This window comes from Bidens hawaiensis, unplaced genomic scaffold (genome assembly GCF_021521415.1).
Source record: "Bidens hawaiensis isolate Kalapana, Puna unplaced genomic scaffold, B.hawaiensis_p1.1 tig00026422_1, whole genome shotgun sequence".
Classification (NCBI taxonomy): Eukaryota; Viridiplantae; Streptophyta; class Magnoliopsida; order Asterales; family Asteraceae; genus Bidens; species Bidens hawaiensis.
The window spans coordinates 205,331-230,118 of NW_027505071.1; the positions used below are offsets into that span (position 1 = coordinate 205,331).

Consider the following 24,788-nt stretch of genomic DNA (forward strand, 5'->3'; position numbering starts at 1 on the left):
ATAACCGACCATCAGAACCCTAATAATTCGTCCTTGGTCATCACCTTAGTATGCCGTAGAGGTGGGCAGATAAATCGGTTAACCAAAACCGACCCGAAAACTGAACCGAAACTGGTTTGAAATTGATTATGTAGAAACCGATTTGAACAGATTGAAACTGTAGGTTTGGAACCAGCATGTACCCCCCCCCCAAAAAAAAAACCGCTTCCAAACCGGTTAACCGTACCAAAATTGGTCAAAACCGGTCAAAGCCTGAACCGAAAATCCGAAATCGATCAAAATCCGAACTGAAGCGATCATAACTTGGTTAAGAAACCGATTTCAACCCGAACCGAAATCGATCATAAACTGATTTTGACTTTTGTTGACCTGACCCAAACCGGTTTCAACCCAAACCGGTTTAAGTTTTAAACCGGTTTGTACACCTCTAGCCTTACATTGAGGGTACTCGCATGCGCCTTTCCCTTAGAGGTTTCTATAATTTCTTTTAAATAGAAATGTACAATTAACACCCTTTTAGTTTTAGTTTTAATGTTTTATAGGAGTTACTTTTTATTGTTTATAAACTTTAATAAATTTTTGGTTTATTAAGACAAGAAATAATGATAAGAGAAAGAAAACCGGGTGAATGGGTTTGGTGACTTCATCTATTCTTTCTTTCGACTACGAGGCGATTGATTAATTGATTGATTGATTGGTTGTCTGCAAATCGATGAATCTGAATCAATCCATTAACAAATCAAATCCATAACAATAACAATACTCTTCAATCATCCCTAATTCAACCTCCAAATGCCACATTATTATTACTCTTCACTCTCGATCCGTACACCACGATTCAATCGCAATTCACTGATGCGGTTGTCCTAATTTCATTCATCGATTCAATTAGATTTAGGTTTAGCTATTCTGTTTATTATTATTATTCGATTGATTGATTACTTAACGAAGAATTAGAAGACGAAATGAACGAAGCATCAGCATCAGCAGCAGCAGCTCAACCACCGCAACAGCAGCTGGACTGGAAGTTTTCTCAGGTGTTCGGTGAACGTACCGCCGGTGAAGAAGTACAGGAAGGTAATAATAATATTATTAATAATAATATTATTAATAATAATTACTACCTTTAATTATCTATTTTATTACTCCTAATTAGTTAGTTTAGGTTATTATAATTGATTTTATATCTATTGTTACGATCTGTAGCTGTATGTTAGGGTTTGGATACAGTATATGTTGTCTGTTGAATTGATCGATATATTAGTGATTGATTGATGATAATCAAATTAGGTTTAATACTTGTGCTCTGATCAGGTTACTGTTAATAAACTTGTTTTAACTGTCTCATAGAATTCTAGTGTTATTAGTGAATAGAATTTGCCACACATGCTACTGTTATTGTATGATTGGTTGTCATATTAGATAGGTAGTTGGTGGTTGGTTATGTGAAGCTTTATATTGTTGTTACTAGTTAGTTAGTTACTACATAAAAGTTTAGTTTAGGTTATTATTCGTTTTGTTTTATTGTTGCGATCTGCGGATTATGTTAGGGTTTGAATTGATCGATATGTTAGTGATTGATTGATTGATGATTACGGAAGTCGGAAACTATCAAATTAGGTTTAATACTCTTGTGCTCTGATGAGGTAGTAACTGTTAATCAACTTGTTTTAATGATTTACAGACACTTGTTAACTAACTGTTAGGCTTTGTAGAGATTTTAATTAAATCATTTTATAGTGATTATTATTGTATAGAATTTGCAACACATGCTACTGTATGATTGGTTGTCATATTAGATAGGTGGTTGGTGGTTATGTCAAGTTCTATATTGTTACTGGTTAGTTATTACTACATAAAAGTTTAGTTTAGGTTATTATTGATTTTATTCTTATTGTTACGATCTGTAGCTCTATGTTAGGTTTTGGATATGTTAGTGATTGATTGATGATTACAAAAACTATCAAATTAGGTTTAATACTCTTGTGCTCTGATGAGGTAGTAATTGTTACAGACACTTGCTAGGCGTGTAGATATCTTTAAATTATCTAGTGATTATTGTATTGGTACTTAACATAGAATTCTAGTGTTATTAGTGTTTAGAATCTGCAACACGTGTTACTGTATGATTGCTTGAATTATTAGATAGGTAGTTGGTGGTTATGTGAAGTTTTATATTTCTACTAGTTAGTTACTAAATAAAAGTTTAGTTTAGGTTATTATTGATTTTATTCTTATTGTTGCGATCTGCGGATTTATGTTAGGGTTTGGAGATAGTGTATTGTTAAGAAAACGCATAACTGTTTACTGAAACAATCAAATTCGGGTGTGAATCAACTTCTCTTAATGAATTACAGACGCTTGTTCAGTAACTGTTACGGCTTGTAGAGACTTTTTAATAGATTACTTCTAGTGATTATTGTTTCTGTACTTAAACATAGAATTATAATGTAATTAGTGTGTAGGTTTTGTAACTCATTTTACTGTATGATTGGCTGTGATAGATAGGTGGTTGGTGGTTATATTTGTTATATGCTGTTCTGTTCTTACCAGTGATGGTTTTGTCAAGTTTTATATTGTTATTAGTTAGTTACTACATCAAAGTTTAATTTCGATTATTATTTCTTTTATTTTTATTGTCACTTACGATCTGCGGATTTATGTTAGGGTTTGGAGATAGTATGTTGTTTTTATTGGATTGATACCTTGGTGATTAACTGATGATTACTGAAACAATCAAATTAGGTCGTTAACCAGCACATGTTCAGTACTGTCAGGGCTTAGTTTTTTAATAGATTACTTCTAGTGATTGCTGTTTTTGTAAACATAGAATTCTAATGTTATTACTGTATAGGTTTTGGAACATATTGTTACTGTATGATTGGTTGTGATATTGGATAGGTGGTTGGTTGTTTATATATATTATATACTGTGCTTGTTCTTACCAATGATGGTTGTGTCAAGTTCTATATTGTTACCAGTTGCTACATAAAGTTGGACATCTTTGTTCTGGTTTTAACAGTTCTGGAATCTCATCATAGGTTGGAAGCTTTATGTCCAATCATATAGTTGCTGTATTTGTTTTTCGTTATTATTACGACATATATTGCTTTTATTTTATTTAAGTATAATTTCTATAAATAGTAGGGGTTGAAATCGAACGCCTACATACTTTCCACGTGCTTTGACTCGGAAGGGTGTTCCAACGTGTTTGGCACACTTAGCGTGACAAAAACGTTTCACGAGAATATTGTCAGTTGTTTTGTTCTTTATGTCATTGGAAATTTATTTTATATCTGTATGCTAACATCACATTACTCACGTGGTAAAGGCAGTCAATTGAATATGCCCTATGCGTGGTCATCGTAGATGTTGCTTTGATATAACAAATGCATCATTGGTTCGCAGCTATTAATACCCATCAACTTCAATATTAGTTTCCACTGTTTTATATGCGGACATGTTATATGAATAGCCAAGTTTTGTATCACAGATGAGTAAGTAGGATTAAAACATTTATAAATGGCAAGTAGGGTATATTATACTATATCAGAGGGTAATGTTTAATGTGAACATAAGTAATTGATTCTTCATGTTTTCTTGAAATTAGTTATTACTTTGTTAGCTTTGTTTTTCATTTTACTTTATCACCAAATAGAACTTTGATATCTATTACTTATTGCAGCTTTTATTCACAAATTAGACCTTTTCTTGGTATCTACTTTCTTAGTCATGCAGTGTCTTTTTCTCCTAAGGTGTTGTAATGACTTATGAAGCAGTCAAAATGTTTTACCTTTATGAATTCATATAAGCTTTGTATCTTGTGTTTCAAGCTTCAACTCTATTTACTTTCGTAAAATCTAGGACCATTTGTGTTATTGTTCACTTTTTAGCTTTATCCAAAAGTTTGTGATTGTATCTGCTTTATTTGTCTTTTCTTTTTCAGTTGATATTATCTCAGCGATCGAGTTTGATAAAAGTGGTGATCATCTTGCAACTGGTGATCGTGGGGGCAGGGTAGTATTATTTGAAAGAACAGATACAAAGGAGGTTTGTGCCAGAGTATATTCTATTTTTTGTTTGATTTTTTCTTTACGTTTTACAACTTTTATTTGTAGTTATGATTTCTGACTTTCTGTATATGGTTTATCATGTTACTTGCACTCATTTTTAATTTTGCTGCGTTGTGTAGAATGGTGGAAGTAGAAAAGATTTAGAGAAGACTGATTACCCAACAAGTAAGCATCCGGAGTTTCGATATAAAACTGAGTTCCAGAGCCATGAACCTGAGGTATTATTGAACTCTTTCTCATGTAAATTTACCAGTTGATTGCTGTATTTTTTTTTACCATATCTCCATTTTCCTCTTTCAGTTTGATTATTTAAAGAGTTTGGAGATTGAGGAGAAAATTAACAAAATTAGATGGTGCCAAACATGCAATGGTGCCCTTTTTCTTCTGTCTACTAACGATAAAACTATTAAGTTCTGGAAGGTAATCACTCCTTATCCTTCTCACTTTGTTGCATAACTGCATTACTTGTAACATGCTCGTATCTGTTAACCTTTTGCATTTATGGTATTTCATTTATATCAAGTTTAATAGTGACGTTTACACACTTTCGTTAATTAGTGGTCAATCTCTTTAGATAACCAAAAAAAAAAGAATTCAATGTACCATGATGTGCTTCTAAAACGGTAACACCACAAGTTCAAAAAGATATTATATAACATTTTGATCTAGTGATCTAACAATAGAAAGCCGTTTGGTTTTAAGGTTAGAATTTTGTGCTTTTAGTTAAGGATTATAAAGATAGCTCTTGAGAAACATGTGTAGTTAATACTTGTAAACAGAGACCAACCCTTCTCTATTTGGGTCCTATCCGGAACCAATTGATAGAAACCAAAAGTACTGAACTTTTATTACTGAAATTGAAAAGGATAGGGATCCGATTCGAGAAGGGTTCGTCTCCGGTTACAATCAAAATCAATCAATCAATCAATCATACCCAGTGGAGTCCCACCAATAGCCAAGCTATAAGTAGGGTGGTCTCCGGTTACAAGTATTAACCAATTAAATTGATAAACAAAACATTGCCATCCAGTAAACTAGAACAAGAACATATATATAAAATTAAGTGCCTTAGCAATTGCTGCATTTATTTCTGAAATATTAACTCTTCATTTTCCTACCACCCCTATTAATAGCTTCTTTGATCCATAAGCTCCCTTGGATCCAGCCCTAAAACTCACCTGCATGGAAGTCGGGTTTGTATCAATACATCCTGCCCGGATAACCGACTTGTCCTCAAGTCGAGAATGGGAACTTTCTTGCTAATTCTCTGTGTTCCAAATCTGCTAGTACATCTTTATTCCCAGCATGAATAAAATTTGATATCATATTATGTAATAGGGTCATAGTCCATGCTTCCTCAACCAATTTGAGTGCAATAGAAGTAACTGTTATACCAAACACGTACAAAAGTTGCACCATAGATCCATACAACTCAAAAAACTTGGGTTTAATTTTACTCTAACTCACCCACCAATGAAGACCCAAAACCAATGCTACTGTCACTATTTGTATCATCACTAACAGCAAGGTTAGTCATGGCTGAAAAAGAAGGAAATCTGTGTACAACTCCAGACATAGGATTGTCACTGGTATCGTCTTCCTTGACCAGATCTGCCACTGGACCTGAGAATCACCCTCAGGTTCTTTGTCGTCCCCGAACTCATCAAAGCTCGGGTGAGAACTTTGATCGTTGCACCAGAGGGGTGCTCCAAACATCACGGTCTTGAGTGCTACAACCATCACTCCTCAACTGCGACTCTATGGTGTCGAGCTTGGCGGCTATGGCGGACAACTGAGTTACTGAACGGCGATTTGATCGGGCGAAATACTACTACCATTGTTTCCCCCGGTCCGCACCATCGTTCCTTAGTTTCCCGGCAATGGAACCAATTGATAGAAATCGAAGGAACTGAATTTTTATTAATTATTACTGGAAATGAAATTGAGTGGGACCCAATTCTAGAAGGGTTGGTCTCCGGTCACACGTATTATTAACCAAGTAAATTGATAAACAAAACATTGACCTCCTGTAAACTAGAGCAGGGATATATATATATATATATATATATATATATATATATATATATATAACTAATTGCCTTAGTAATTTCTGCATTTATTTCTTAAACCTTAGCTCTTCATCTTCCCACTACCCCTCTAAATAACTCCTTTGACCCATAAGCTTCCCTGTATCCGGCCCTGAAACTCATCCGAATAGAAGTCTCGGGTTCATATCATTATTCTTTTTTTAAGTCTGGATATCATGTCTTTCTTATTTCCTTTTCATTTGTTTGTTTATGTTATCTTGGTTCATTCCCTTTTAACATTGTACAGGTCCAAGAGAAGAAAATCAAGAAAATTGCAAGCATGAATATGGACCCTTCCAAAGTTGTTGGAAAGAACAACATTGCTAGTTCAAGTGTTTCTTCTAGTACTAATTCTTATTTAGCAAATGGGGGATTGAAAGATAAGTCCTCCACTAATCTGATCAACGACTTCAAATTTCCTTCCGGTGGCATTGCATCACTACGTCTACCTGTGGTATTCTATTTACCTCTCCTGTGTGTGTTTGTATATATGTTTGTTTGTTATGTTATTCAAATCAATTATCTTAACGAAGAACAAATAGTTGTGATGATTGAATGAAGGGTTATTGGATTTCAATAATCCCAGCTTTCACCTACTGGCCAGGATTAATCCCAACTCAGGAAATGTTTACAAACAGTTCCATCTTTGATCGTATTTTCTTCCAGCAATCTCATACTAACTGAAAAGTAAACCCGTTAGCTTTTTGATTACGTGGAAAATACGTATGGAATTTCTGGAAGAAAATGCGTTCAAGTTGGGACTGTTGGTAAACATTTCCTGAGGTGGGATTAATCTCGGCCAATAGGTGAAACTTGGAATTATTACAATCCAATAACTCTTGAATGAATAGTTAAAGTACAATATATGTTTCTCATCACCATCCTACTATCCTAATTCCTAACTTTTTTTTTGGTCGTAATTGCTCTTCTGTTTTTGCTTGTTTTATTTAATTATCTTTTCTTCAACTGACGTGACACTTCAATTTTTTGTAGGTGACTTATAATGAGACTAGTCTTGTACCCAGATGTAGAAGAGTGTATGCTCACGCACATGACTACCATATCAACTCAATCTCAAATAACAGGTTTGGATATTTTATTCTTGCAAGTAATACAGTTAACTTTGCTTTTCGACAAATATCTGATCTTGTCTGCTTGAATCTCATCTTGCAATTTGTATATGATGCATCTTGAAGAGATGCTATCGGCGAATAATCTGATATTAGTTTTTAGCCTATATATAGTGTGAAGTCAGTCTATATATCACCAGCAATAAAAATGTTAAGTTAATACCAGATAACAATGGATAAACTGTTCAAGTATTCATTACCTGTAGGTTAAAATATGTTCTGACACCTGTTTTTTCTTTCCTTCCCATTTTTACGCATCAGTGATGGCGAAACATTCATCTCAGCTGATGATCTTCGGATAAACCTTTGGAATTTGGAAATTAGCAATCAGAGTTTCAACATTGTTGATGTCAAGCCTGCTAACATGGAGGATCTTACTGGTACAATATTTTAACGATTATCTTACACTCAGTTTAATACATGCTCTAGTTATTGGGAAGAGATGCACGAACCCCCAAGGTATTTAGGAGTGGGACAGGTAGTTAGAGGTGGCTATTTCGGTTTTCAATCAATTTAGTTGTGAACAATTTTGGTTGTGTTTTACCTTAAAAGGTTCAAATAATATATTTAACTAAATGGTGATTGCTCAAATGGGTTGGAAGTTTCCCAAATTGTTTCTGTAACACATATAGCCGCCTAAATCCTTTTCAATTAAAGATTTGGATTTAATTGTAACAGACTTACATTATTATTGTTTATCATTATCTTTTTTTCAAGATAATTACTAGTTAGGTATTTGATTTCTAGATTGATATTAGTATTAGTTTTAAGATTAAATTATTACTTTGAGATAAACTTAGTGATGCAATAGGTTTGGAATGGCTTATTATATCTATGTAAATACTTGTTTAGATCATTGATCAATATTACAATATAATGTTTGTTTTTTCAATTTCTCGCAAATACTATTTTTGTATTGGTAAATTAAAATGAAGATTATTTATATTGTCTTTAGGAAATGTATACAGAGTGTTTGTGAGCCAACCTCACTAACATATGTTTTAACCCACACTAACATCTCTTCTTCCAAGTTGGTGTAAATGTGTAATGCTATTTCTTAGCCTTGACCATATGTTGATTTTTTTGCTTGTCTGTATATTATATATACCATGACTGTGAATCATCTTTTGTTTTCACTTTTCAGAGGTGATTACATGTGCTGAGTTTCATCCTACTAATTGTAGCACACTAGCTTACAGTAGTTCAAAAGGATCTATTCGCCTCATTGATTTGCGTCAATCCGCATTATGTGATAAACATTCTAAACTGTAAGTGCTTTGGTTGAACTCATGTCGTCCCTAACTTCAAATTCGCTTTTGTTTTTCTTAAGTTAAGAACAATGGGATTGTGGGTATCCTCAAACCGTTTAGACTTTAGAGGACATGTTACGTGTGTTAATGGCTAGATGCATTGTAGCCTTTATATAAAAGATGTATTTGTATAGGTTTGAGGAACAGGAAGCACCTGGTTCAAGGTCATTCTTTACTGAGATAATAGCCTCTATTTCTGATATAAAATTTGGAAGGGATGGAAGATACATACTTAGTCGTGACTACATGACCCTTAAGGTTTGTGATTATTACTCTTTTTGCTATATTTCTATCTGTTGCACTTTCGTGTCTTGATAAATTTCTTTAAAATAACTTTACTTCTACAAAAAGTAGGAAAGAAAGAAAAAAAGTGTCTTTTAACAGGTTTGATTTAACTTTTATAAACACCTGTTAGCTCCAATATCTGGTAGATGTGGCATTATTGAGGACTATTTTAGATATTAAACCAATAGTCAAATATTCCTCTGGTTTTGATCGGTTATATTATCTGAAACTCTATGGTTTGTGTAGCTATGGGACATCAACATGGACTCTGGTCCAGTTTCAACGTTCCAGGTGCATGAGCATTTAAGACCTAGGGTATGTACTCAGTACCTAACGTATTTTATAACCAACTTTTATCCTTTTTCTTTTCTCTTTTCGGTTTGCATTGATGGTTTTAATTGTTTACCTACAGCTATGTGACCTATATGAAAATGATTCAATTTTTGATAAATTTGAGTGCTGTTTGAGTGGTGATAGTCAGCGAGTTGCAACTGGTTCTTACAGGTAACACACACACACACATAGATAGATAGATATACATATATACATCATATAGGTGGCCATTAACTTGTCCTATTTGTGTGATTTTTCAGCAATTTATTTCGTGTATTTGGGTGCGGTCCTGACAGCACTGAAGAAACTACATTGGAAGCTAGCAAAAACCCAATGAGGTAGTTAATTTTAAATAAGTTTTTTTTCCGAACGATATTCTATTTTTTATAAATGTGATTTGATAAGAGGTTCTTTTGAAACAAAAAACTGTAGGAGACAAGTTCAGACGCCTTCAAGGCCTATGAGATCTCTAAGCAGCATTACCCGCGCGGTTAGACGAGGTCAGCTGTTTTATTTTTTCTTTTCTTCCCTTATAATTTAGAGGTGGCAATTTCAACCCGTTCACTTGCTAATTGTTTGGATTCGGGCTGTGTCGTTAATTACTTACGGCCTTTTCTTTGAAAATGAATAAGAAGTGGTATTTGTGTAGGACCATGTTTGACCGAGCCCAAACCAGTTTGGGCCCGGACCCAATTTGTGCACCCTTTAACTCAAGTATTAGGGCTGCAACAAACCTAACGAACATGAACAAGGCCTTGTTCATTTTTGTTTGTTAAGGAAATAATGTGCTCACGAATAGTTCATGAGCACTTACCGAACGAGATTTTATGTTCGTGTTCGTTCATTAAGGAAATTAATGTGTTCACAAACACAAATAATATCCGCGGAGCCTAGAGATTGAGATCGATGTATTCATCAATGTGAATAATGAGAAAGGAAATGGAAACAATGCAAAAACAATGTGAGAATATTGTTTCCTATTTTATTTTAGGGGTAATAAGTTAAAGAATATAAACTGTTCTAATAAAATAAATTAATGTACAAAAAACTTTCGTGAACAACATATACAAACGAACATGAATGGGCGTTCATGAACACATTATCGAACGTTCACGAACACAATTGAACGAACTATGGCTTTGTTCATGTTCGCTTGTTTGACTAATCAAACGAAATTTCTTGTTTATGTTCATTTATTAAAAGAATGAACATAAACGAACTTCCCGCTGAACATTTGGTTCGTTTACAGCTCTAAACTCAACCCATTCATTTGGTTTAATATATAATAATTTATAAAGAAAGTGGTGTTTGTGTAGGAGGGGGCGAGAGTCCGGATGAAAACGGGAATTCATTTGATTCAACAACAAAGCTGCTTCACTTGGCATGGCATCCTACCGAAAACTCTATTGCTTGTGCTGCTGCAAACAGCTTGTACATGTATTATGCCTGATAGACACCCGGACCGCAACAGTGTCACCAATATTACTTTCTCGGGTCGACTCGACAGACGGGTGCCGGATACGGTTCAGAAAACCGATAGGAGTCATGGTCTGTTTCTTCTATTTTAAATTCTGTTGTTGGAAAATAACTGTTTCTCTTTTTGATTTGTCGGGTTGAAGTGAGGAAGAAGGATTCAAACTTGTAGCTCTCCTACAACCTTGTTGAATTTAGGTTTTAAGTTGAAAGATTAAAGATGTAGTTGTTTTAGTAGTTATTTTTAACTTCATGTTTATATATTATATTTATTAATTTTATTTTCTGTTACCATACAGTTTTTTCATTTATTAAATTTCCCTTGTGGTTTTTAGTTTCCGGGTTAGGTGTTCTTAGGATATTATGTTTCTGGTTTTATCTGTGACATTTTATTAGTGTTATTGAAACTGAAGTGTTTTCTCACATTCGTAACTAATATGGCGTTCGCTAGTTTGGATTTTTTTGGTTATGAACTTATGATTAATTTTCGGTTGGACTGTAAACAAGCCATTCAAGCTCAAAATGGTCAAATTTAAAGGGAAAACCAAATTTGAATTAAGTATGATTTCGAGAAACATAGATATTACATCAACATAGCAGGTAGGCGGGCAACAAGCTGCGCCGCTACCCCTTTCTGAATTGCAAACCCTAACCTGCTAAAGACATACTCCTGCCCCTTTGGAGTCGACACATTGCTATGCACAACCCGTTGGACCCTGGTTAGGAAACGGATAGCTTCCGGTGCCAAGGAACCAAAGGTATCAAAAGCCAGAGGGACAAAAACATGTTGGTTCTTTTCGCAGGCTTTAGCATGTTTCTCCACCTTCTTTGTTTCAGCCCTTTTCATTGCTTGCCCAGCTACAAACCCATTATCCCTCAAACAAACTAAAGGAGATACCCCTGTAAGGTCAACACAAGCGTGTTTTCTCCCGGCCTAACCAAAGACGAGCAAATCTGCCGGTCGTAGAGTGGATCTCCCTTCCGTGGGGTCTGTAAGGAAGTTTACGGGGGCTTCCTTTTTAGCTGATATCCCAGCTCGCCTTAAGATGTCCCAAAGAACGTCCCGCGCCCAATCATGTCGGTATTTGAACCCAGGCATCTCCTTGCAATGAACCGCATGCTCTCCGAATTTATCCAGGCAAGCCTTACGGCAGATCGGACATGTTTCATCTTCTGGGTACATTGGGACCATCAAACGGTACTTAAGAATGGCCCTATACTCGACCGCATACATGCTTTGGCCCAAGCCATCAATCGGGATAACGGTCAAAAAATCTTGGGCATGAGGACCTTGTAAGCATTCAATAACCGCCTTCTGTCGGGGGGACAATCCAAAAACTTCTCCCATGCTCTGAGCGATTTTGCCAAAAAGGGCATTCGCCAAAGTTTTTTGAGGCTTTGGTGGGGCGGTGTCCTTATTAGAGAAACCGCCAATGTCAAAGTCTGGGAGAGCGCCATTTAGGCGTTCCAGGGCCTGCACGTAGTCTGAGTCCAGGTCGACAACTCCGCTATTCCTTAAGATGTGATTCTGTAGCTTCCAAGACTGAGCCCTAGACGCTACAAAAGCGTAAACCCCAACATCATGAGCCGAAAGAAGGCCTAAACCCCCCAAGCGCATCGGTAAAGATGCAAGTCGCCACTGAAGATCACCAAAGAACGGGCCTCCACATACAACTATGTCTTCGATGGCTTCTCGAAGCCCCTTATCAAAACAGGATACCGCATCATCCATCATATGGGGGTGGCATGTTCGTAACCCAAAAAGCAACTTAGCAACCCCCATGCAAGACCTAAGAAGGAGGAGTTCGATCTGGGGATCCCTAAGGCAAGGTAAGAGTTTCATAAGATCAACCGCACGAGATGCTCTCCGCCTCGCCAACTCCTTAATAAAGTAGGGATCTCGACTAACAGCCTCTCCAAGGAGCTTTACCCCCCTCTCTGGTCTACCAATCCCACTAGGGAAAAGCCCATCTTTAACTTTCACTCCATTACACGCTGGCCAAAAAACCTCGGTTTTCGATTTAAAATCGGAAACTGATGTTTAACACAATGGATGCTCATAGGCTCGGGTTCTTTGCTTCGGCTTTCTTAGTAATAGGCTTAATGGATTGTACGATAGTAAATATATAGGCCAATATGGGTATGATTTACTTTTCTTGTTTTAACCGAACCAAATTTCTTAAAACCGAAAACTGAAAATGTAATTTTGTTCAATATCGATAGTAAACCATAGGCTGATATGGGTATGATTTACTTTTCTTGTTTTAACTGAACCAAATTTCTTAAAATCGAAAACTAAAAATGTAATTTCGTTGAAACGGTTTGTGTTCGGTTTAATAGGTTTGCAACAGGATATCGGACACCGCTACAAAATGTGTTGATATGTGAGAGGTGTATATCTTATACCTTCTTGATCATATGACTGATATGAGATTCTTGTAGAGTTTAAACAACATAAAACTTAACAAACAATGTTAGGAATTAGGTTTAGATGGCATGTGTGTAATGAGAGTGAAACTTGGTAAATATTTAGGAAAAATCTTCCTTACACTGTTAATTTCTTAATGATTGTACCATTGTTATGAAATGTTAGATATATATTATAAATCGACACTTATATATATGATATTGAAAACGCATAAACGTATACGATATGCTGGCGATCATCACCAAATCTCGTAAAAGGAATAAAACGGTTACAAAAGGGGACCATTTGGCTGACTTGATAGGAGCAAAAGGAGTGAGAGAAAATCCTCACCAATAGGATAATAGAAGTCACTAATCACTATCAAGCCGTTGAGAATGGTCCTCACCAAAGATTCCTTCCCGGTATTATATATACGTACTTTGCACTTTAGTAAATTATGATTAAGTAATAGTGAGCGAATACTTTGTACTCGAGGCTCAAGAAGTATGAGATCATCTCGTATGTTTATAATTTCAGTATAATATATATTGTTCGTGTACTTATTACCTCAAAGAGGTTCATACCTATTCATATACACCTTTTATTTTGGGAAAATTCTCAAAATGTCTTTTTCTAGGGGAGAGAATCCACTTTTGTCTCTAGAATCTTGAATATCCTACAAATGTCCCTCCTAAATTACTCGTCATGTTTAGATTTGTAAAGTGGATGAGTAGTTTCACTGACTAATAAAAAACTGATGTGTGACACCAAACTACTTGTGAAGACTAGTTTCGTGTCAAAATACTCGTCCCTAGTCCCTGCTAATATTTTGTTTATTCTTTATATCTTTTAAAATTAAAGTTTAACAAAATTCCGAATATACTTTTAATTGAGAGTAATATTTGGTCTAATTGAGCGTAAATCAAATTTGTTCTTAGTGTAATTTGGTGTAGAGTGTTGCATACGTTTTGCACAATAAACTATTATTACACGTTAACTGACCCTAAAATATAAATTTTATTCTTGTCCAAATGATTAAGAAATCCGTAGTTTTGTTTCATAGTTGAACTTTTAACAACTTTTATATTTCATATAACAAAACATAAAATTAAGAACATGATCTTAAACATAGAGAACACCAAAAGATATATATCATATTATCATGTACTAAACTCCATGCTTGTGTTGTATGTGGCGTTATAACTTTCACATGGCGGATACGGGGCCATTGATTCTATACGTAAAAGGACTTGTAACAAATATAACGTGTTACGGTCTCTATATATATACTTGAAATATTAATGTAATTTCATTTAATATAAGATATATTATGTTTAATTTGGAGTATAATGCTTACTATTATAATTATAAATTTCATTTAATATAAGATATATAATGCTTTGAATTTATTACAAATTATTTTTAGAATATTGGTATTTAATACGATAAAATAAAGAGAAAATGTAGAGAAAAGTACCCTTTGCACCCCTGTGGTGAACGGGAAATTGCAGTATGCGTCTAGCCGTCAGTTGAATGATAATAATTATAAATTTGATTTGTTAAAAGTATAATTAATTATTTGATATGTTTTTTAAATCAAAAATGTATATTAAAAAATTAATTAGTAGGGATGTTTTTGAAGTTGGGATGCAAACTCATAGGGACTAATATTTTTGGTATGCACCTCTATTTCATTTCCTGTAGTTTTTTCTCATAATTTGTCGTCGGTGAAGTAGTTGAAACGAATAAGATACGCGTCCCAGAAAAGCTTCCCTCGGTATCACATGACTAAAAGCTAATAAGTAATAACAGTATAGTTAAACATAAAAACAACATGCATGAACCATTTATTTGATAACTATATATAGTCTGCATCCAGTAGTGTAGGTCTTAACAACGATGATCATTAGACGAGTCTAACTTCTCAGCTAGATAGTGATCAAGCATGTCCTCCTCATCAACTGCAACCAAACAGAGTTGAAGGTCATGTCAGGATTGCAGAACACACATGAAACACATATATATTAAAAAAATAAAATAAAAAATAACCTTCTGAATTATCATCGAAATCAATGTCTTCATCTTCGTTGTTAGATCCTTCAGTGATCGATGCTGCACGTTTCTGCCAAAATTATAAAACTCACTAAAATTACACCTTTAAAATATATGTAACCATAATCTAAATATTCATCTGTTTTACTATATGCACTCGAATAACTTACCGCGGATGCTCTTCCACTTTGAAACCATTCCCTGCCAGTCAGTTTCTTTTCTTTGGTTGGTACAAGTGCTGATTCTGGTAACATCCTGCTTTCATTACAATGCAAAAACAACATATCATTTTTATTATTATTATTATTATTATTATTATTATTATTATTAATCTATTAATATTATTATTAATATAACAGAATATGGAACTTACTTGGCTCTCTCAAGGGCTAATTCTGCTTCAAATCTTTCTCTCCATGCCAAAAACGTCTCAACCGTAACAGGTTCTCCATGCGGGACAATTATCTAATACGAAGTCCGATACATCCAACCAAACTTAACAATCATATAAATATAAAAGTCAGTGTTATTGTTTAAGTAATGCAAAAATCATACTTCATCTTTATCTGTTGTTTCCTCTTGGATATTATAATCGCCGGTATCTTGTGCAAATCTTTCAGTAAGCCACTCTTTAGCTGAGGTAACTAGAGAGTAAATCATAGCCATTCCAAGATTCTCACACGCCTGCAAAAAAAAACAAAAAAAACTGTTTTAATGATGGATAATAACATTACAGAATAAGTATATACAAAAGAATATTATTCCCACAAGTTGGAAGTATGATTCGATTTTATATAAAGATGATAAATTTTTGTATATTGTGTTACTTAACTCATCTTGAAGCGTGTCTGTTGGGTCATGAAGTTTACTCAATTCATTGAACCCTTTATTTCAACCTAGTCGAGGTACGCACTAAGCTAAAGATATCCACAAGAAATCGTATCAGGATATGAAAACTGGCGTATAAAGTTATGTTAACAAAAGAACATACCTCTTGTTCGAGTTTTTCTTTCAAAACTTTGAGGTCTGATGTTTGGATTCCTTATATACTGAAACAATACATAGTTTAGTTATCAGCAAGGTTAATAAATGTGTATGATCAAGAAAAATGTAGCCTGAACACCTTTTCAAATTCAAAAGTGGAATTTCATCTGGATATTTGTTTGTATGCGAGAAAATTAATCCCAACTGAACTGCAGCCAAAGACTAACGAGCGTCTAATGAATTTAAAAGGATAAATATCATTGAGCGTTAAACCTGTAAAAGATGTTCAGTATGCAACCTGCATCGGTCGACTCAGTCTCGTCATCCTGTTACATATTAAATAAAATTCTTGGTATTATTAAATGTATAACCTCCATTATGTTATATCAACATTTGAGGGTGAGTGTAGAGAGAAGCAAACAAATAAAAGTAAATCATAGCCGAATACCTGCAGGGATAACTTAATTTGAAAACATCGATTTGAAGTATTTAATCCGCTTTCGCTAGGGTGAATTTCTGGTGGCATACATCATGCATAAAACTATTATTACAAGTTTGATCTTGATAGTTAAAGATACCAAAAAAAGATCGAAAACCTTCTAACTCATCCATTAGAATGGCCTTTAAAGCCTCGATTTCCATCTCTTGCTCCTGCACATGATCTGTTACAAAAAAATCAATAAATATCTGTTTTATATCTGCTATTTGGAGTTGGTACAAAACAACATTAGAGATATGACTTAGGGGTGTGCGTTGTGCTGTTTGGTCTAAAACCAAACCAAAAACGTTCGGTTTCGGTTTTCTTTTTTGGTTTTGGTTTTTTTCGGTTTTGCCATTTGAACTTGAAAATTTTAGGCCGAAACAAAGTTGGTTGAAAATAACAAATTCATGTATAAAGAATTTTTTTAATTATTAACTAATAGACTATTATACATTTGACCAAATATATTTGAGTTACATATTTACTAAATTTTTATAAATTACTAAATATAAAAAATAAAAATCTGGAAATTCGGTTCAGTTCGGTTTTTGGTTTTGATTACATGCGCAAAACCAAAACCGCAGTGGCGGATTCAGAAAATTTTGCCAGTGGGTGCAAAAAACGGTCAATATAGAACGGGTCAAGTCAAACTAAAACAGGTCAAACCAAAATGGGTCAGATCAAATGAAAATACATTAAATAAACCACTTATAGAAATCCAAACAATAAATTTCCCCAAAACACAATAACAAAATACATATTACAGTTGATAAAACCTTTGCATAATTGTTACGGTACAATTCGCTCTTATGTACACAAAATAAAATAATTAAAGCTAAATAGTGTAGAATTATAAAAAAAGAAATGATACTCTGAATACTATCATATTTTGGTCTAATTTTTATAATGGTCCGATTAAACTAACAACATATATCACTATATTAATAACTAACTGATGAAGTGGTTAGACAATTAAACAATCTAAGCTTAGTTGTTATTTTGTGAAAGAAAAACTACACTTGCGTTTGAAAAGTTGGGTCGGAAAGTTGAGTTTGGGGCACTAAAAAAACACAGATGAGGCACTTGGGGTCTTTGAACCTAATATAGTAGAAGTTTATATAAGAAAATACGAATTTGAGGGGGTGCATACGCTCCCCCTGGCTCAATACTGAATCCGCCCCTGCAAAACCGTATCGTAAGTTCGGTTTTTACAAAAACATAAAACCAAACCATTGGTTTTTGTTTTGTTTCAGTTTGGATTTTTTAGTTTCTAATCGGTTTTTTTGCTTTCTTGCACACCTCAGCTAATATGAATTAATGAGAAGTGTCTAGCTACCACATCCAACATGTCAACTAAATTCCATCATTTTAACATAACATGATTAATATCTATGCATGTATGCAAATTATAATTAAGATAAATACGATTTCAAGCGTTCAATTCAACTTCACATGAATCACAGTCATCATGTTATTAACTATTAAGATGCAAACATATATATATAACATCAAAATACATGCTACCAAATATTAATTACATATTCAGTCAATTCGAAGAAACTTATACCGTTAATTCGTTGATCGATCGAATCGATCGTCAAATAACACAAATTAAACGTTACAGAGTATATATATATATATAACTTATTTTTATTTAAAACGAAATATAAATAAATAAATACTGTAAATGATTTCTATATGATGATTAATTAATTAATAATTAATTACCTGTCATCCTGGCGATCGGTTTTGGAATACGTAAGCAAGCAGAGTTAACCGTCAATTTACCGGTATGTATGATACTAGCCTGTGGTTAACCGCACCGAAGCTATTGTGTGACCGTGCTGTTGATGATCAACGCACAACCGTTGATGAAGTTGATTTTAATTCAAAGATGTATGCATGTACGGTTCAAGTATATCTAATTACTACCCCTCAACTTTCTGCATAATACATTTCCCGGCACCTGTTCCCTATTGTAATTGGATCATTTTGTGAAATTATTGATGAAAGATGGATTATGTTTGATACGTGACTATTCAAATTTGACTCAATAATAAAGCTCGAATTAAACCGAGGTTGAACCCATACTGAAGCCCGTTTGTTAGAGTCGAGCTTCATGTATCGAGATTTACTTGGCTCGCGACTCGTGAGAGTAGATAAACCTATTTCGTTAATAAATGTAATAAGAATATTATATAATAAATATTATAAAACTTACAAATAACAATTTATGTTATTTTTCATGTATAAGACTATAGTTATAAATATTTGCAAATATAATGCTATGTGTATAAAACGAAATAATTATAGACATGTTAAATGAGCTGAACTCAAGCTTAAAGTTTTAAGTTTTTCTCGGGAGACTAGCTCAACTTTTAGATATATAGCAACTCTAGCATTTTTCACTAAAACATCTTAATTAAGCATCCAGAGACCATATACTAAAGTTCAAATCAAAAAGGTAAACTGGTTATGCTTTAAATCTACCATGTTTAAAGAGGAAGATGTAATCAACTCAATCTTGAACAAGTACAAATTGATATAATTAACTTTTATAAAAATATGTTACAAATCTATTTATTTTCTTTTTGATAAAGGAGACAACACCATAGCAAATTTGATTAATCAAGAATTGTTACAACTTACATGTCTTCAACAAATTCAATTTTACTACAAGTTTGTGTAACATTTTATTATCATTTTACTACAAGTTAGTTGCATGCTCTTACACCAGCCGAAGTTGTTTTTTTTTCAAATGTGAAATGTTATTGAAGATATCGATACCTAAATATATTTGTGAATTAATCATAAATCTAATATTCTTCCTATAAGACTATGTGTAGTGGGTGAGACCCTTAGTTTTGCGTCATGTGCTTCACGTCACCAGGATTTTTATAAACTAAGGGATGTAGTAGATGGAGCCTCTTCCAATTATTATTATTATTATTATTTTAAAAAAATAAAACAAAAAAAATTCATTAAGTAAAACATAATTAAAGCCAACCCACCAATCATTAAGCAAATTCTCTCCCCCCGTCCAGTGCGCCCCCACCTCAAATCAATCCATGGAACCCCCAGGACGTGGTGTGCCAGGCGTTTTGAGGGCTTTATGAGGATGGAAAAGCGCCCACTGTGCTTGCTCTAAGCTGGTCAAACTGGATCTCAGACCGCTTGTGTGTAAGGTATGGTCACATTTCAAGATCAAAATAAAATATATAAAAGGCTAATGAATAATGATTCATGGTAACAACTAATAAGTAGTTCAAGGACTAAACAGTAAATGTGTAGTTTAATCCAATTCTACAAAAGTCCAAATTCCAAAACTTAACTACTCAGACTGTAGAGATGTAAAAAAACCCGAACACCGACCCAAAAAAAAATTCTCGAAACCGGTTTTTTTAATACTCAGGGTTTTAATATCCGACCCTACCCGTAAGGTACGAATTGATTATGCATTTCAGTATCAAAACTCGTACATGAAACCAGACCCGATTTATACCCGGAAACCCGAACCGGGTTTCTCAAATACCCGAAACCGGTTTTTCAAATGCCCGATCTATACCCGAAAAATACCTAAAAAATACATGAAAATCCCCCTAACAAGTGAAACCACTTAAAAAAAATCCAATCTATACCCAAAAATACCCGGAAGAAAGCCTGGAAAAAAAAACAAAAATAGGGTATGCAAATACCCGGTTTTAGAATATCCGGTTTTATACTCGACCCGAACCCGATGCATAGGGTATAATTTATACATACAATAACCGACCCGGGTAATGCCAATACCCGATTTTCAATACCGGTCATACCCGAACCCGGCTCCTCAAAATCAGGTATTTGAAAAACCCGATTTGTACGTAACCATCATGCCATGCGTGGCCCAAACCCAACCGGCCCACTAGTTAAATTTAGGAGGGTGATAAACGCACACACTTAAAACTACAAGGGCATAAGTAAAACATGATTAGGGTTTGTTCACCAAAGCAAACTTGCATATAAAACCCAATCTCACTTCATACTTTCAGCCTTCACCATCTCTCACAGTCGCCGTAGCAAAACCCTAGACACAGTAAGCATCTTCAATTCTTCATCAATCAATTACATCTATTACTATTATTATTATTATTCTAATGTTCAATTTCATATAAACGTATTATTATTATTATTATTGTTACAGAAGCAGTCAATTAGTGAAAATGACAACCGTACCAGGGCAGCTGATATGGGAGATCGTGAAGAAGAACAACTCGTTTCTCGTGAAAGAGTTCGGTAACGGAACTCAGAGTGTTCAGTTCAGTAAAGAGCCTAATAACCTTTACAATCTCAACTCTTACAAACACTCTGGTAATTATTATTATTATTATCATCCTTTTGATTTGTTGTTTGTTTATATATCGGTTTTAATTTGTGTTTGTTGATAATCGTAATGTGGTATGTTTACCTATGGGTGCAAACGAATTGTTTACGAGCTACTTGAGATCGGATTGATAAAAGTTTTTAACCTAGATGAACTTTATTGAGCTTGAAGGAGCCTGAGGCTTAAATAAAGCTTGTTTAGTTATCGAGTCTGAGCTTTGTGTATTTTAAAGTTTTTTTTTTCTGTATTTATTAACCTTACACTGTATAGCTGAGCTTGAGCTAGATTTATAAGAATAATTAGAAACTTATGTAATATAATTAGTAAATAATGAACGAACTGAGCTTGAGCTTGAAAACACGACTTATGAGTTCCAGCTGAAGCTTTTTAGGTTAAAACGAGCTGAGCTTTAGCTTGGTTGAGCTTGGGCTCAGCTAGGACTGGCAAGTTGGGCACCTGGTTAGACACGATAAGACTTTTTTTAGCAAAAATAAGGTGTGTTATACAATTTTGTACTTTTTAAATGTTTAAAATTAGGAGGCTAGAGTACATCATTTCTCATTATTGTTAAGAGTGCAACTGTGACACTCAATTAGGGCTATTATGACACAGGCCTGAGTTGAGCCAGGGTGGTTTTGAGTCGAGCTTGATTTTTTAAACAAGGCAGCTCAGCTAGGCTTGTGCTTAGTTTTGAAGCTAAACTAGCCTAAGGTTGAGGCAACGAGCTGAACCATGACCCGAGTCGAGCCAGGGTGGTTTTGAGTTAAGCTCGATTTTAAACGAGGCAGCTCAGCTAGGCTTGAGCTCGATTTTGAAGCTAAACAAGCCTAAGGTCAAACCAACGAGCTGAGCTTGGGGCAATTTTGGCTTGGTTGTTTCAACTCAGCTCAGGTTGTTTTAAATCAAGTTTTTTTAGCTAGTTTTATTCGAGCGTTTAATCCTAAGCTTCAATCCGCGAGCGTTTTGAACAGCCCTACGCTCAAGCCACAAAAGCTAAGTGTTAAACACGTCATTTGCAACACGTAAACACATTAAGACACGAACTACTAGCCCTAGGCTCGACTTGGCTCAGCTTGTTTACAACCATATATACAACAATATCTAATGAATATGTTTTCTTGATTTTGAGGAGAGTGAGATTAATGAATTAGGTATAGATGTTTAGTTAGTGTGTCATTCTTTTATTTGTTAGTATTGTTTTGTGTTTTTGATTGTATTCAAGTGTAATAAGCCTTTTAATTGATGGCATTTTTATGTGATGTAATTCGTTACATTTTGTTGAACATTTTGATTATGTTGGTCCTATTATTTGCAATGTTGCAATTGTTTATTAGTTTGAGTTGTTTGTTATGTTTTGACTTTTGAACATTTGTAGGGTGCTTATCTTTTTTATGTGTTAATGGGTTAATAATGTGACATAATTATAAATAATTTGATAACTTAGAACAAGAATTATAGTTTTAGTTATTTGGTATCAGTTTTCAAGGCTTAATAACTTTTTGCATGCATATTTTGCTATATTTTGCTATATATTTGTTGCTTAATGTATAACAATAAAAATTTAATTTATTGTTTCTTTGTTATAATCTTTTTGCAGGACTAGCTAACAAGAAGACCGTTAGCATTCAGCCAGCTGGAAAGGAAGGTGTCTTGTTAGCAACAACCAAGACCAAGAAACAAGCAAAGCCTGCAAGTTTACTCCACAAATCTCTTTTGAAAAAGGAGTTTAACCGCATGGCCAAGGTTGTCGTCAATCAGGTAAACCCTTTGAGAGACGATATTCATTGGCTACTATACTGTTACTTTACTTTATTCAATGTTGAATTACGGAATCTAACTTGCTTGATTGCAGGTTGCTACCAACTACTACAGGCCAGATTTGAAGAAAGCAGCTCTCGCAAGATTGAGTGCTGTTAACAGGAGCCTCAAGGTTTCAAAGTCTGGTGTCAAGAAGAAGAACCGACAGGCTACAAGGGTTCATGGTAGGAAATGAATAAGAACTGTTTGTTTGTGAACCGAGTTCTTTTTCATAAAATTTTCATAATTTTTATGTCTAGACTTAAATCGAATTCATCATCTTTTTATGTTTGTCTTTTGAGATTCTCGGAGTTAAAGATGGTTGTTTATTTTACTATGACTGCTGTATGCTAGATTTTCATTTGTTTTTCTTTCCTGAAGTACGCTATTGTTTGCTTTTACTTGATTTTGAATTCACCTTATACGCAAATCTTCTAGTTTTTTTTGGTTATTATTTTGGCATTTTGGCGGGTTTAAAGGCCATGTTTTGCCTCCTTGTGCTTTATGGTCTGGAGACGTTTGTAGGTCCAACTTTGAAATTTCGGGTATTACCCCTGTTATTTACGGGCGGTACCCGTAATTTCAGAGGCGATATTACTACTGTTATTATTTATCTAGTTACCAAATTACCCTTATCATCTATCGGTCAACTCACAGTTAACCGATGGACAATTCCTGAAATTTCAAAGTTGGACCTACAAACGTCTCTCGGTCATAAAGCACGAGGCCCAGCATAATTTTCTCTTTTACACATAGCAATATAGCATGCACATATGCTTTGATGTCAACATCTTATGACTTTATATGTATTAAAGAAAAACATCCCATCTTTATGTCATTAGTTGCTATGGCTTTTGCACTCTTTGAATTTTTCTTAAACTGAAGGATTAAAGTAACCTTTTTATCCATGTCTATTAATATTAAAACTTGCATGAAAAAACAAATCAACATAAGTAAATTGGATTCCTAAAAATTGGTTATTTTTATGTGAAGTTATCTTATAAATTTCGTATAGGTCCGTTTTACTACTAATATGTCAAGAATTTGAGTTCGTGTAAATTTGGTCAGTACAATATCTTAGGAATTAGAGTTTGTTTGAGACTGACCTGACAGACTCGAGACTCGAAAATCTCTAAAAAAATTTGATTTTTTCAGTTTAATTGTCCATTTAGTTTTATTTTATTCTTACGACGCCCATTTTTAATGGACCCCCACCCATAAAATGCTCTCAATTTGTTTTTCAAACTAATTCAAACATACACACATTTTAATCTTAATTATGAATCTATACATTTGTCCACTGTAAGATTTGAGCTCTCACCACTTCGGAAATACATTTTTCCGACAACTTGGTACCACCATATTAAAGATTGTGCTTAATTGCAAGAAAAGTTTTGTATTTAGTCTTTTTTTTTTCTTTTCTTTTTTTCTTTCTAGTTCATAATTATGGCCTATAGTGTTTTTTCTTTCTTCATGCTGTATATGTATACAGGGTAATCATAATGTAATTGTCTTCAATAGGTATATAACTTATAAGACTAGAACCTTTGATACTCTTGTACTTACGTTCAATTAGAATATTTGTTATTGTGCTTTACTTGCATATTGTTGGTCGCGTCGTAATCTTGGGTAGTTTGTATGTAATAATCCTGGGAGTTTGAAGTTATAATCATTGTAGTTTGTATGTAGTAATCTTGGGAGCTTGAATTTACAACCATTGTAGTTTGTATGTAATAATCTTGGGACTTCGAATTTTGCTACAAATTAACGTTATGTCGTTATAGACATCAAAACTCCAAAACTTTACGACTTTTTGTAAAAATAAGAATAAAAAAATCTTGACTACGCCACTGCTAAATATGATAAATGATTTTCCTTAATACATAATTTATTTAATAAAAATGTAAAAACTTCTTTTTTTTTACGATTAAATAAATGCGATGTCCAATCTCTATTATGTGGTTCTACTGTAGGATAAGATAGGAGGCTTGTTTTTTTAATATGATTTTATTTTTC

The 24,788-nt window shown here is 34.1% G+C and overlaps 2 protein-coding genes and 1 pseudogene across 3 annotated transcripts; 2 read left to right on the plus strand and 1 right to left on the minus strand.

Moving 5' to 3' along the window:
• Nucleotides 1-704: 704 nt before the first annotated feature.
• On the plus strand, nucleotides 705-10,877 carry LOC143610478 (serine/threonine protein phosphatase 2A 55 kDa regulatory subunit B beta isoform-like). Its single transcript, XM_077084949.1, has 14 exons — nucleotides 705-1,077; nucleotides 3,947-4,050; nucleotides 4,193-4,291; nucleotides 4,374-4,493; nucleotides 6,408-6,614; nucleotides 7,154-7,245; nucleotides 7,552-7,670; nucleotides 8,435-8,558; nucleotides 8,735-8,858; nucleotides 9,132-9,200; nucleotides 9,298-9,389; nucleotides 9,479-9,556; nucleotides 9,651-9,718; nucleotides 10,535-10,877. The coding sequence occupies exons 1-14, from the start codon at nucleotides 966-968 to the stop codon at nucleotides 10,666-10,668; spliced, it is 1,542 nt and encodes a 513-aa protein (XP_076941064.1). The 5' UTR covers nucleotides 705-965; the 3' UTR covers nucleotides 10,669-10,877.
• Nucleotides 10,878-14,871: 3,994 nt separating this feature from the next.
• LOC143610471 (uncharacterized) lies at nucleotides 14,872-16,874 on the minus strand (annotated as a pseudogene). The gene is made up of 10 exons (XR_013149593.1): nucleotides 16,731-16,874; nucleotides 16,583-16,650; nucleotides 16,433-16,460; nucleotides 16,274-16,343; nucleotides 16,142-16,199; nucleotides 15,706-15,834; nucleotides 15,524-15,615; nucleotides 15,321-15,405; nucleotides 15,148-15,220; nucleotides 14,872-15,059 (listed from the first exon to the last, which is right to left on the minus strand). The product of XR_013149593.1 is annotated as an uncharacterized LOC143610471 (transcript).
• Nucleotides 16,875-20,633: 3,759 nt separating this feature from the next.
• On the plus strand, nucleotides 20,634-23,062 carry LOC143610462 (large ribosomal subunit protein eL28y-like). Its single transcript, XM_077084939.1, has 4 exons — nucleotides 20,634-20,687; nucleotides 20,802-20,962; nucleotides 22,573-22,733; nucleotides 22,828-23,062. The coding sequence occupies exons 2-4, from the start codon at nucleotides 20,815-20,817 to the stop codon at nucleotides 22,966-22,968; spliced, it is 450 nt and encodes a 149-aa protein (XP_076941054.1). The 5' UTR covers nucleotides 20,634-20,687; nucleotides 20,802-20,814; the 3' UTR covers nucleotides 22,969-23,062.
• Nucleotides 23,063-24,788: the final 1,726 nt, after the last annotated feature.